Source organism: Aythya ferina, assembly GCF_964211825.1.
Source record: "Aythya ferina genome assembly, chromosome: 3".
NCBI lineage: Eukaryota > Metazoa > Chordata > Aves > Anseriformes > Anatidae > Aythya > Aythya ferina.
In genome coordinates this window covers 28,817,413-28,831,234 of record NC_140298.1, presented here as the reverse complement: position 1 = coordinate 28,831,234, position 13,822 = coordinate 28,817,413, and the positions used below count along the sequence as shown (strand labels likewise).

The window sequence follows — 13,822 nt, the reverse complement described above, 5'->3', positions numbered from 1 at the left end:
GCCCACGAACACCTCCACAGCAGCTCCACACCCGAACGGCACCACGCGGACTGTAAGTCAGGAGGGGCTGTTTGCACCCAGAGCTATGTCACGGGGCTCACCAGCACTGGTGGAAGCTTTGCCAGTCCTAATGCTTTAAATAAACTGACCTAAAATATCCTAGCAAAGTACCCAGACGGAAAAAAAAAAAAGGCCAAAACCAGGCAGAAAGCTTACCACAGCAGGCGACAGTGCAAAATAACTCAGCTGTTCAAAACCATTCATTTTTCACGTCAGCCCTTGATTAATAGGCGCTTAAATTAAGTTTTGTTTGTTTGTTTGTTCTTCTGGGATTAGCTGTTTTGCTGTGAAAGAACACAAGCCCCTCACAAGATAAATGGGGGTGACACGCAGCAAATGCCCACCCTCCTGCTTTTGGTGAAAGGCGGCGGTGAGCTCTGGCTCTGCTTCTGCATTCCCACCTGCCTGGGGAGTGAAGAAGGGGTCTTGTGGGGGTGTGAGGTGGCTGCAGGCTCGCTGCTACGCCAGGCCATGCCAGACAGCCAGCAGAGCTGTGCTTTGGTGACCGGCAATGCAGCAGACAGGAGGCTGTGGGTCTTCCCCTGTGCCTGCAGAATGAGTCCCGGGAGGTGATGCCAGGCTCCGAGCACTTTGGTGGAACAAAAGTTGGACGCGCTTCCCATCTCGGTGAGGGGAACAGAAATTAAACTTCATGAGCTCGAACAAAAGATGAATCACTAGAAGGGGAGAGGAGAGGGAAAGATAGAGGAACCACAGACAATTAGTACTGTACAGGCTCTGACAGAGTCATTAATGAGGGATAATATCCAATTAAGGAGGAGGATGGAAAATCTGGGGAATGCTTGTACATATTCCAGTAAATTGCTCACAGCTCCTCCCTATTCCCCTCCCCAACTTTGATGATCATCTAAACGGGAAGAAAATGTCCAAGTGAAATATAGTTGATGGAAATATCTGGAGCTCCCAGGTAGGTGGCTTGCTTCCCGGTTGTCCTGGGAGCGTGTCCCTGGTCACATGCCTAATCAGAAATGCGTGCATCCAAGGGTGCGCTCTCGCAGCCTGGAAGGCTCTGGCAATGATTTAACTCAATTAAAGTCTGTGGGAGGGCTCAGCTTCACATCATAAGGCAAACACATGATGAGTAACTGATATAAGACTGAAAGGCACTTTCCTTCTGTCTTTTGTCTTTAGGATGGCAGGAGGTGGATAATATTCCTGCATTGACACGGTAAGGCTGGAGCTCAGGGGACTCTGGTAAAGCATTAGTGTTTTTTTTGTTGTTGTTGTCAAAAAGGTCATCAGCAGCTTGGAAATGCAGATTTCCTTCTAACAGGAAGCCTTTTTTTAAAAAACTTTTTACTCATCTCAGCATTTCTTTAAATGGAACTGTTAGTCCCGTTGATGTGACCTAAATCAGCAATGTCCTGCATAAGAAAGAGAAATAATTCACAGTCCCCAGCGTCTCAGAAACACTTGTCTGGATTGACAGAGCCAGAGTGTTTCCAGAGAGTCTACTATAAAATTAGATGGTAGCAGTATTCAGAATTTTGATTCGTCTGATTTTAATGTTTTTTGTTTGTGTGTGTGTGTTTTAATATAATTTTATTTTAAGGCAAAAAAAAAAAAAAATCCTCAAACATTACTTTGGTCAGACTTATTTATTTATTTATTTATTTATTTATTTAGCATCTGTGTTGTTTTTTATCTAGCACCTCTCTACAAGTGATTCCCAAAGTGGTTTTAGGAGTAAAGCTAAGTTAATTTGTTTCAGTCTGCACGTGCTGTATGTTATGAGAGCTGGAAGAAATTATGAGACTTTTCCAGACCTTTAGAGCTGTTTTGAACACCAGTAAGTCCCTTTTCCCCTCAACATTTAAGATAAAGTTCTTTCTCTATCATTGCTGTAAGAAATGCGGACTTTTACATGCCTGCATTTACAAATGGGTTCTAAACAGTGTAATCACTGAGATCCCAAAGGTCTGAAAGATGGGACTTTACTTGGTCTCGCCATCATTTCTTTCCTCCATAAAAATATATCTATACTTAATCCCTTTCAGACACAGTGTATACAACTGGTGGTTATTGCCTCAGTGGAAGTTACAGACCCCATTTTTCCCAGGGCAGGGCTGTTAGTGTGCACAAAGGCACAATACAGGCAAGATTAATATTGGCTTCTGCTTTGCCATTCCAAGCCCCTGCTAACTGTAAATAATATTTTAGCAAAGATCTTGATGCATCATGATCTATTGTGTTGCAGTGATGATGCTGCTTGTTATGTCTTTAGCAGTGATTTATCATCCTCTGCAATGACACAAATCACGGATGGCTCATGACACTCCAGGATGTATGATCTCTTAGTGGTGGCAGTGATGAATTCTGCGCTTAGATCATAACATTTTGAAACCTGGGATGTGGAGCTGATCCTTTGCTTTCTACTTTTAAAAGGTAGCTAAAGCAATAAAATCCTCTCTTTGTTAACAATACGTCAAGGAGCACATTTCTCCCTTTCACGATAGCTTGGTGTGGTTAATTCTGGCTAAGCCTCAAATGGTTATCAGGCAACTCCAGATTACTCATTCCTTTTGCTTTTCCCCTACTACCTCCTAACCTTTAATGTCCTCCTCCTGCATTCTGGTCCCAGGGACATATTTTGAAATTCTGCTGCATGTATAATGAGTATAAAATGTTCCTCTCGGAGCTGGAGAAAGCTCAGATGTTTGGGTACAGTAGGCCCATTCCGACACAACAAGCCTACGCTCAAGCTGTGATCCCAACAGAGAAGAAAGCTTTTCAGGTCTGAGCTGCTCTCCTCCAGCGAGCTGCAGCCCTGCCGGCTCTGCTCCCAGGAAGTGGAAGCACTTGCTCTTGTTTATTTTTATCTGAAACACCTCAGGTAAGAGAGGACAGAGCGGGGAGGGGGTGTCAGTCTCAGCCTTCACAGCTGGTCCCTTGCTGCCAGGACAGTGCGTTTCTCCATTAGGAAACACAAAAATTATGGTAAGATTGCAGATTTTAGGAGCTTAGCATTGATAAAAGAGACATCAATGTCAAAGAAAAAAAAAAAAAAGGAAGAAGAAGTAAAATCCCTGGCAAATCATACAGGGCCAAATGGTGCCCTGCATGGTGAGCACCCAAGGAGTTGGCACCCTGGGCTCAGGCCTTGGCCCAGTGTAGGTGGTGATGGGGTCCTGGTCAGCCATCCTCTGTGGGGTGACAGTGACCCAGAGGGGCCCCATGTGCCCCCGGGGGGACCTGGGGCTACCCCAACCCCCCTGTCCTCATCATCAACGCCTGCAGGCTCCGAGGTGGCTCATCACCACTGGATGGAGCACAAGAGGTGGGCGAGGAGAGCTGAGGAAGCCTCCTGGGATGCTGGGCTGGCTGCCTGCCCTGGCCCCGGCCCCAGCATGGCTTCCAGGGAAGCTGTTAACAACCCCGAGCCTGCTCATGGGGACGGGGCCCCTCGGGGTGCCCCTGCCACTCAGTGCCAGCCCCGCCAGCCCCCTCAGCCGCAGCTGCTGCCCACCAGCAGGGAGCTGGGCGGCCGCCAGCTCTGCAGGTGCCCTGCCAGCCAAGACATCCTCAGTGTGAGGACCCACAGTGGCACCGGCCATGTTACGGGGCCAAGGCAATCTCCCAGAGTCACGATGGTGCTGACACAGCAGCCACACGCCAGGGGTGGGCAGGGCAAGGAGCCGGACACAGGTGCTGCACCCCAAGGCGACGCCTGCTCAGGTTGCCCAGTGGACTGAGGTGCTGGTCCCCAGACTGCCTCTGCTGGACATGACCAGCCTGGCCTTTTCAAGGCTGTAATGTGGTCAGAGTTGGCCGCATGTGGCTGATGGTCCATCCCATGGTCAAATCTCAGGGAATGGGCATTTCTGCCCTACTCCTTCTCTCACAGAAAAGGAGTCCTCAGACAGTCAACTCCCTGTAAGAATTTACTTCTCAAGAGAAGGCCCTTTTTCAAGGAAGGATTTTTTAATTATTATTATTATTATTTTTATTTTTCTAAAACTTATCAGAATAGGAACCGTAATTATCAGCCAGGGACAGCTAAGCATCATGGAAAATATTACCTCCAGTGGTGAATGTTCAGACACGTTAGGATATAACAAAGGTTTTAGAATAGAAATCTTGGCCTATGCTTTAGTGCTCCTTAGTGCCCGTGTTTTCTGTAATTCATGGTATGATACGACATCATGATATGATATTGCTGCAATAAGCAATGTTGTCCCCTAAGAAGAGAGTTACATTGAGCAAGACACAAATGCATTGTAATACCGACTTTTTAGGCTACCTACCCAGGAGTGGTCAGCTATAAAAATCCATGGTGGCCATTCAAACCAAAGCCTTCCTTGTTACTAGTCTTAAATGCCCATTTCCAGAAAGGGAAACATTTCTCAGTGGCTCGCAAAGGTGAAAGAAACCATTTCAGATACACCTTCTCATGGTATCACATTTCTCCACTTTCCAGTGCATAAATGTGGTTGTCACTGAAATTCTTAACAGTGGAGATTTTACACATATAATAAATTTATCGCATCTAGCACTCTATAAATATAAATATGTATTTGAAACTTAGGGATATGCACCAAGAACAACCTTATTTCTTTTAGTATATAACACTTTACAATATACTTCTCACTATTTCATATTCTTGGACTACAAATATATTTACATACCTCATAGTCCACCACGTATTTTCAACTTCATCTGTTGAAAACATTGTAGGAAGGACTGTGTGACTTCATGTGTGCATTGGAAGTATGAATAATTGTATTGGATAAAAAAATAAAACAGATTAGACTGACCAAAACCAGACTAGAATTAAAAAAGAAAATCTAAAAGTGATCTGATTCATGTGAAGAAAATAGAACAACTTTCTAAGTCATAATAATTACAATAAAATAGTAACGAAAGTCAAGTATAATAATGAAAAGTGGTAAAAGTTGGAATCATGGAATGGACTGGAAGTGCTTCTGTGAGCCAGCATCTCAGCAGCTAGAGCAGCCTTGTTGGCATGGAGGGCTCAGGTTTGACATTCAATATTTCTCCCGTGTACAGAAGAGATGTGAAGCCACACCACAGCCCCCTTCAGACAATACCCTGTGCACTGGTCTACAGGCTTAGCTGAGTCTCCTCAGCTGTGCTATTAAATAACAGAGGATTCTTTGCCCTCAATTTTATAGGAAGCCCCTTTTTTAACAGGTGTCTGAGTCTTCTGCATGTTCTAAAACAGATAGTGTTGGAAATAATTTGATGGATTTGTCCACCATGTTCTGATGAATTGGTTTCAGATGAGATTCTCTAGCAAATTTTACTTGAATTTAAGAATATGTTTGTGTTTCCCTGAAATACCATTTGTGGAAGCACTTGGTATTTTCCAAAATATTAGATGATGGTGAAGAGTATAAGAATAAAGATAACAGTTGCTGTTATTCAGATAATTCTAACACTAGTTTCTTATTTCTTCTTTTACACCACTGTTTTACTGCTTCCTATTTCTTTACCTACCTGCAGCATATTATTTTACATCTGCTTTGCCATTTATTTTGCTTCCTCCTACCATACGTGATGGTGCCCACATCTCTTTATAGATCCTCAGGTGTACAAGCCCCATGACTTCTTTTTATATTGCCTGGTCCAAATTCTTCACAGTATTACTCCAGTTTCCCTTGGGTGCAATGCCAATGAAATCGAGTTACATGAATACAGAGCTGTGTAACTCTGTGGAAGAGCAGAGCCCTTATCTGTATAATGCCTCAACATATTTTTTGTTTCATAATGTCTTTCTCTACACATATCTTTATTTACAGATTTTTATTATTATTATTATTATTTATTTCTGTGCAGCACCTTTTACAAACCTAGCTTCTTTACATTCAGTAGCCATCACTGTGATCTATCTGATCTAGACAGCTGTGCGGAGACAAGGGATTTTGAAATATTACTGTAAAAATCTGGAAGCTTTTTGCCACACTTGTATTCATTTTAGTGGTTATCACTGTAACAGTTAACAAAAGACACAAAGACATCCATACCCAAAACACAGCATATGAAGATCTAATTTTTTTTCAAATGGCACATACATTTAAATAGCTACTACTTCTCCCATTTGGCAAGGCCATTGTTGTGGCTAATGTATGTATTTCTGAAAACAATGATACATTTCCAATAGTATCTTCCACGATTTTTTTCAATGAGCAATAAAGGAGGTTGAGGTGGGATGTGTTTTATCCCACCACATTATATCATTCCTCTTTTTCCTCTTTGTTGGATGGCAATCAGGAACCCTCATGCCAAGCTTGGGAAGCAACAGCATCTGGCTCCTTGGCAGATTCTGCAGGCGGTCTTGTTGCCAGCCTTTAAGCTGTGTCTGGGTCTGCTGCATGGTTTGGCTGCAGATGGGCTCTCTGGGTTGCCTTGTGCTTACGGGTGCCAGTTTTGGCTTACCTTTGATTCTGAGGACTTTACTCATTTTTATTCATTTGTGAATAAGGACCCATCCAAATGCTTCATGAAACCAATATCAAAGTGTACCGATATTTAAAATGAAAAGGGAAGGAGGCTGTTTCCCTTCCCCCTCTCCTCCCCTCCCCTCCCCAGGATGAAACATTATAATAGCATCTGCAAATGGATCTGGATCTATCAGTATTTCCATTATAAATCAGAGGCTTAGAGCTTAGCCATGAATATTCTTCCCAGAATGAAATGCAATGCTGCCGCTAGTATCAAAAAAGTGCCGAGGGTTTTTTCAGACCACCTAGGCATTCCCGCACTCGGTTTTTCCTCCTTCAAGGGGGATCATTTTGAAGACGTGACAGTCTAACATTGAGCATACATCCAAAAACTTCTGTGTGACAAAAAAATGTTTCTTGCTGGTGTTTCTGGAAGCTGAGGTTCAGTGCAATTTTGGAGTCTCTAGGACTGGAAGAAAATCTTTGAAATGGGGGAATTTGTGGGTACCGAACGAGCTGTGGCTGTGAACGCAGCATTCAGCATCTCCAACCTGCAGCCCCTTAGGGCTGGGGGTGAGCAGGGAAGTTGTCTGTGCATCTCCTGCTCTGGCACCCATCACTGTGTCCTGCCAGAGACAGGGCACTGTGCTGGGGAGGGCGCTGCTCAGACCCTATCCAGCCACATTTCCACCTGGTTTTGGGGACCCTGGCAGAAGCTGCTTCTCCTGGAGAGGGTGCGGGGGGAGAGGGCTGTGGGGAGGCTAATCGGAGGTGTCAGGCTGCTGTCAGCGGTGAGCGAGGTGGGGGGGAGCCGAGTGCCTCTGCCCAGCCAGCGAGGGCTGATACCGCTCGGCACAGATGGCCGGGGGCGCTGCCCAGTGACCAAATTAAGCCTTCAAAACACAAGGCGACTTCTTGCATGTTAGAAGGAGCCTTTCTGGACCCCAGATCCCAGCACCTGTACTTCCACGTGCCCTGCTGGGTGGGGAGGGGCTGCTTCCAGTCATCTTGGGATGGGGCCTTTGGGCAGCTTGATTTCCTGGGAAGCAACCTTCCCCCTGCGGCAGGAGGGGTGCGAGGACCTGGCCTCCTGGAGGTGTCAGGTGGGATGGGGCTGCAGGGAGCGGGTGAGCCGAAGGAGCTTGCTGGCATACTGCTGCAGTATGCATACGGCAACACAGGCGATGGCGCTTGGGGACCAGGACACGTCCCGCGCCTACAACTGGGCCCCGGGTAATGCTGGATGTGGGCAGAGCTGGGTCACAGCTGGCTGTGCCGATTCCCAACATGACCCCGTTTCCCCGCTGAGTGCTTCTCAGTGCAGCAGAGCAGCCTCTGAGCAGCCGGCCAGACACTGGGGACAATGCACAGCAAAAACTCTCCTGTTTGCAGCAGGATCCACGTGCAGATGTTCCAATACTAATAACGACAAAAGAAAAAAAATGAAAAGGGTATTTCTATTTTTTTTTTCTTTGCTATACACAGTGTAAAATGCCACTGCATGGAATTTTATCCTTATGGATAGTAGTATATCAGTGAGGTAGTCATGTCAGTGACACATCCTGTTACACGAAATCCAACCAAACATAATGAAACATTCACAGCAGCAGTGTTCTGGTATCCCTTGCTTCATTTTTTTTTTCTTTTTAAACCTATATTTTCTGTATTTAGGAAAAAGGTTTCTTTTCTTTCCATAATTCCCTGCAGTCTATAGACAATCTCTGCACATGATTTATAACAATCTTTCCTGTGCAATTGCTTTCCAGATTCGTCTTTTCACAATTCTTTGTAACAGTCTTTCTTGCAGTCTTATGTTCTTGCAGTCTTCCTTAAATGAATCAAGGCAAGATGTCAAATATGCAGGCTAATGGCTGGCACCTTCCCCCCCCCATTTCCCCTCCTTCTTGTTACCAATGGGGACAAAAAAAGTTAAATTACAGCCAAACTGTTATATGTTCTTGTTTGCAGGCTGTCTGGAGAGAGATAGGGGTTCACCTCTAAAAAGAGCAATCAGTGCTTATGGTCTGGTGAGGGACTGGAGCACCTGTGCAGCTCTAAGCATGGGAGGAGGCTGCATGTGTTTCATGAAATGACTTGCCTTTAAAATTAAAGTACTTAATAAGTTTCAAATGTCGGGTCTCATTTTTGCATGTAGGTCGGAACTGTGTCTAAAGTTAATTTGATTTTTGTCTGGTAAGAGCACACATTACAGATCAAAATAATAACCAAGTAACTGGTTAAGATTTTGAATGTGAACCTCTCCCCTCTCCTGTGTGAGTACTAAGGGAATTCATCAGGAAATCACACACTAGCATTAAAAATACACACTAATATTATCTCCAAAAAGATTCCTACATGGCCAAAAGGTGAGGATCCCAATAACAGAACAGGTTAAGCACTAAAAACTAGGATTGGTGAATATTTGTTTAAATTCCATCTGATTTTTCTTTCCATGATCTGTCTTCTGGACATTTGCTTAGGGAAATGAGGGTTGTCTATTGTTGGAGTGGTTGGTTGCTCTTTGTAATGCCCATCTCCACATAAAAACATGAATGTTTTCATGGTGGTATTTCCTTGTTTACCGTTCTCTTTGACTACTTTTACCTACCCAGAGGGAAACAGAAGGGGTACTGTGTGGTTTGGGTGACCAACTCAGTACGATGAGGGGTGAATGGCAAGTAGGAAACTGTCAGCTCAAACAGCTCATAAATAAGGCACAAGATGAAAATCATGACCCTGAGCCATTGGCAGCCAAAAGCAAAAATATACCAAAAAGTTACGAATATGCTCAGTGCAGTTCTGGCTGGCCCATCAATCATTCACCAACAGAAGCGCTACAACCATGGCAAGTAATGTTTGAACAAATAGCGTTACTACTGCTCTGCTGTGCGTGACTCCCACCTCACAGAGGAGGACCGGGCAGGGGTCTCAGGCCATGAGTATAGAGCATGTCAGAGATGCTCTGCCGTACCGCTTAGAGATGTGTCCTGGCCTCTTCTGCCTGTCCAGAGCCACCTCTTCCATTTCAGCTCATTGTTATATAGGCATAAAAGTACCAGATTCAGTTGTTACTGCTGGTGGTTTGCTACGGATCTAGGTGCAATGGTTGAGAACAGCAGCTTTATTGCTGTCTCACCGTCCAGTTTCTAGTGGGCCAAGGAGCATGGCAAAAAAGCTGTCATCCCTCTTGGCTCTACTTGCTCTCATTTTTGGCACCAGCAGCTGGAGGCCAAGGACTGAATGAGCACGGGGGATGGATGAATCCTGCTCTGAAACCTTGCAGATCAGGACTGCGGCACATTGGCAGAGCGATGCCAGATGCCTGCACACCTCGTTCTTGCAAGGACCTGCTCTCTGGGTAAGGGAGGAATTATGACCTTAGGGGGCTAAGGGCTCCTCTACCAATTTCGGCACTCTCAGTAGTGGTGTCTGAAGGTGATCATGTTAAAAGCTGTATTCCAGGAAGGGGCACTTCAGGGGCAGACTGGCCTTTGGGCTGACAGCAACCCACTGACTTCCTGCCCAAGGGTGATTTTTTAAAAGAGAATCTGGACTAAGTCCATGCCAGATTTCTTATTCTTTTTTTAGTTTGATTTTCAGGCAGTGCCTTGCCCTACTTTGAACAGTCATCCACGGAACATTTAAACAAACACCTTCTTTCGTTTTTAGTTGGGCCTATCTGTTCTTTTCCTTTCCATGGCATTTTACCTGCAAACTTAAGGCTCTTGCCATTTGCCAAGACACATCCTCAACTCCTCACTGGGCAACATTGCATGCACACATGAGCAGCAGCTGCTCCTTCGTGTGTCTGGAACGAGCAAAACTTGGAAAATCACAACAGCCATGTAGTGCAGCCCGATGTATGCAGAGCAGGGGTATTTGCCGCACAGTGAGCCAGCTATGTACACGCTGGCCCCACAAAATGGCAAAATCCCTTCATACCTCCTATGCCTGCCCACTTTACCCTGCTTTCCAGCTCGGAGAAGGCAGCCCAGCATGTGTCAAGTTTCCACAGTGCCCCCTGGCCGTCCTGCCCATGGGACAAATGCGCTGCTCCTGCCCCAGCTCCTGACGCAGAGGAGCTGTCTGCCAACAGCACAAAGTAAAACAATTGAAGTAAATCTTCAGGTTTCAATAGTCGTTACTCTTCTACTGTGCAAACTCTCTCCTGTTTTTATTTTCCACAGGTTTGGCAAATGTTTTGCTTTTGCAGTTCAAGCTTAGCCCAATGACTGAGCTGCGTATAGGCTTCATTTAGCTTTGGATTTGCATGTCAAGCAAGAATTAAGAAATAAAAAGGGATATTATTAGGGTTTCAACTTTCTGTTTTTTGAGTCAACAGGAGCTTTTCTGTCCATTCCTGGCAGAGGACAAAGCACAGACTGCCTTGCTTTAGCACTGCAACCTGGTAAGTTTGCTGTTTGCTCTTGAACCCAAGGGCAGGTATGTGCTCCCCAGCTGATTTCCTTTTGCAGCCTTGCTTTCAGTCCCTGGCAAGAAAAAGCCCTTCCTTTACGTTCGGCAGCAGCAGGATGGTGTCCAGGATGTTTAAATCCTCAAAACTTTCTGTTATTTCCTGACAATACCCAATTCATTGGGCCAAGATTTGAATACACATCTTCCTCGCACCATTTCACAAAGGGCTTGGATCCCAAGAATAGCAGAAACCACTGCAGTACAACAAGGACATATAAATATGAATGTCAAACTGCCCCGTCAATGAAATGCTTTAAAATGCAGGGAGTGCCATGGTGCAGTGGGCCACGGAAACACAATGAAATGATAATGAGGACAAGCGAGATGAAGACCACCCACCAGTAGTTTTATGACTGTGACTTGGAACGACAGTTCTCAGCGGGGCCATTGCGACTGGATGCCATTGTCATTTTTAGCACATGCGAAAGTAGCAATTGTGTACGGACATTTCAACTGTTGCCTCTGACAAACAGCAGCCAGACTATTTATGAACAACCCCCAACCCCATTCTTGTGCATTTGGCTGCATCTGTAGGTAGGAGAGAATGGAAGACTGCTACTTTGTTCTGACAGGTTTTCCCATAGTCACTGTCTGTTACTCCTTGCATACGCTTAATTTTCTGAGGAAGAGAGATGATTTACTCCAGCCCCTTCCGAGCCAGCTCTCCAGCGTTAATCTTCTCTTACACAAGCTTCTGCCCCACTTAAGCTGCAGTCTCCTTCATGCTCCATTGTGTTCACACTCCTTTCCTAGAAAAAACAACCAACATTTAGAATTTGGGTGTCAAAGTAAACTTTTTTAGGGGTTGGTTGTGGCTTTTAGACAAAACTTCGGTTTTGGAAAAGAAGAGGAAGGAAAGACGAGGCACAGGTATGTTCCTGACATGTTGTTTTTTCTCTCCCACCCTGCTTCCACTTCAGAAACAGTTTGACTCAAGTTTCAGATAAGCGAACTGTCTCCAAAACAAATCTTTTCTGTTTTGTAACTCCACTGTATAACTACTAAGTCACATTTGAAAAACATAGCTTTTTAGGTTTGCTCACTGTTTCATAAATATCTACAGATTTCATGGCACATACCAACTTGCCTTTGGGTCTTGTTGTATTGAGAAACTTGTCAGAAGAGAAGTTGATAACTAACACATTCTTAATCCTTTACTCTCTCTTCAGTTCCTTCAGTTTCAGTCATAAGATGCACAGCCGAGAGAGGCTGTTCACATGAACCTGCTACCATTCCAGGTCATCACTCCCAAAGTTTTCATCATGGTATGTCACTGAAAGATGCCACCTTCACAGTCAAAAAATGCCTGATTTGTTCATTAGCCATTTCCTTCAGTAGTTGTTTAAAGTGAACATAATTTTATTTTTTAAACCATGGTTTACCAAGAAGACAGCTAAAGCATCACTAAAAAATAAGCATTTACCCAATGGCTTGGGCAGAGAATATGTTTAATTTGCGTGCACCTGATGGTAGAAGAAGCTGACTCAGTGAGCTGTTGGTAACAGGTGCTTCTGGATGGTCAGATTTAAGGGATTCTGCCTGGACCAGAGCATTGAGTGTCTGGGTGCTGTTGTAGCTATTTTATAACCCTTTTACACAAAGATGGGGAGTTATATGCTCATCCCTAAAAAAAAAAAAAAAAAAAAAAAAAGAAAAAGAGAGAGAAAAAAAATGGGAGCTAGAAAGGGAGAAGGACAGGATGAGGGATGCATGGCCAGCAGAAATGAACAGCTGAAGGCAGAAGGAGACAGGCTCAGCACACCCAGCTGCTAAAATCATTGCATGTTCAGGCCCAGTTTTATCCTGTCAGATTTTTGGTAGGAGACCTGAGACATATCCCTGAGACATGTTTTAGGTATCTTATATAGTCAGTGGAGGGATGGACTGGAGAGAAGTGATTTTATAAGACAGTTCAATAAACCTTGAATTCTAAGAGTGCCTTCTGGAGCTACATCTATCACTTTCTAGAGACTAAGACAAGAGCCTGTGTCTGAAATGTGGGGTCCTACACTGTCACAGCAGCAGAGATACTGGCCAGACAGCCAGTTTCCTTGTCTGAGGAAGCTTCCTATCAAAATCTTAATGAGGCTGAGAATCACAAAATATGTGGTGGGAAGCTGAGTGGGGCAGGAGATCCTGGAGTAGCTTGCAGGCAGGTGGTGCTTATGGCTCTGCAGTAGAGGCATGCTCGGTCTCTTGTGACTTCCCAGTACAGCTCCTGGGCTGGGCTGATAGCTCAGGACTGCCAGCACAGCCTTTGCATCAGAGGAGTGTCTGTGTAAGCCAGTCCTCTGCCTGTGGAGGTAAAAGAGCCAGAAAAGCCTTCTCTGCAAAGTTGTGCAGACCAGCCCCATGCCCAACCCAACCCCATCCCACTAGGGAGCAGGGGGCTCTGACAGAGTAAATATCATCTCCTGTCCGATGATCTGCTCTTTATCTCAGCTTTCCAGGGTACAAGGGAGGGAGAGTCCAGTGACTCTGTGCCATGAATGAGATTTTGGTTTGCAGATCCTGGGTGGGAAACTTGCCTTTCTGTGCAATATAGTTTTCCATGTATAAAGCCACTGTGCCTGCAATGGCTGTAGGAGTGATTGAAAATCACTGAAATTTTGGTGGCTTTGTTCTTTGGTTTGCAGTGGGAATGTGCAAGTATATGGTGGTGGTCTTTCGTACCTCATGGGATGTTCACTGTTGTGTAGAAACAAGAGGAGCCACCTCACAGGAAGTTCAGCAGAATATGCTTGGCAATAATATTGACGCTCTTTGCCAGGCATGAATCCTCAGACTGATGTTTCCAGATCTCAGAGCCTCCGCTTCCTTTTCTGCCTGCTTAGTTAAAAGCTTCTGTATGGTGCTAGCCAGTG

At 44.9% G+C, this 13,822-nt stretch overlaps 1 protein-coding gene across 1 annotated transcript in view; it reads left to right on the top strand.

Moving 5' to 3' along the window:
• The window catches only part of LOC311434677 (uncharacterized protein), a gene marked incomplete at its 5' end in the record, with an annotated part of 44,767 nt that overhangs the window by 26,333 nt on the left and 4,612 nt on the right, over nt 1-13,822 (top strand). The window contains 2 exons of the mRNA XM_084514998.1: nt 1,213-1,249; nt 10,825-10,890. Coding sequence (XP_084371124.1) covers nt 1,213-1,249; nt 10,825-10,890 — 103 coding nt within the window. The remainder of the gene's footprint in view (nt 1-1,212; nt 1,250-10,824; nt 10,891-13,822) is intronic.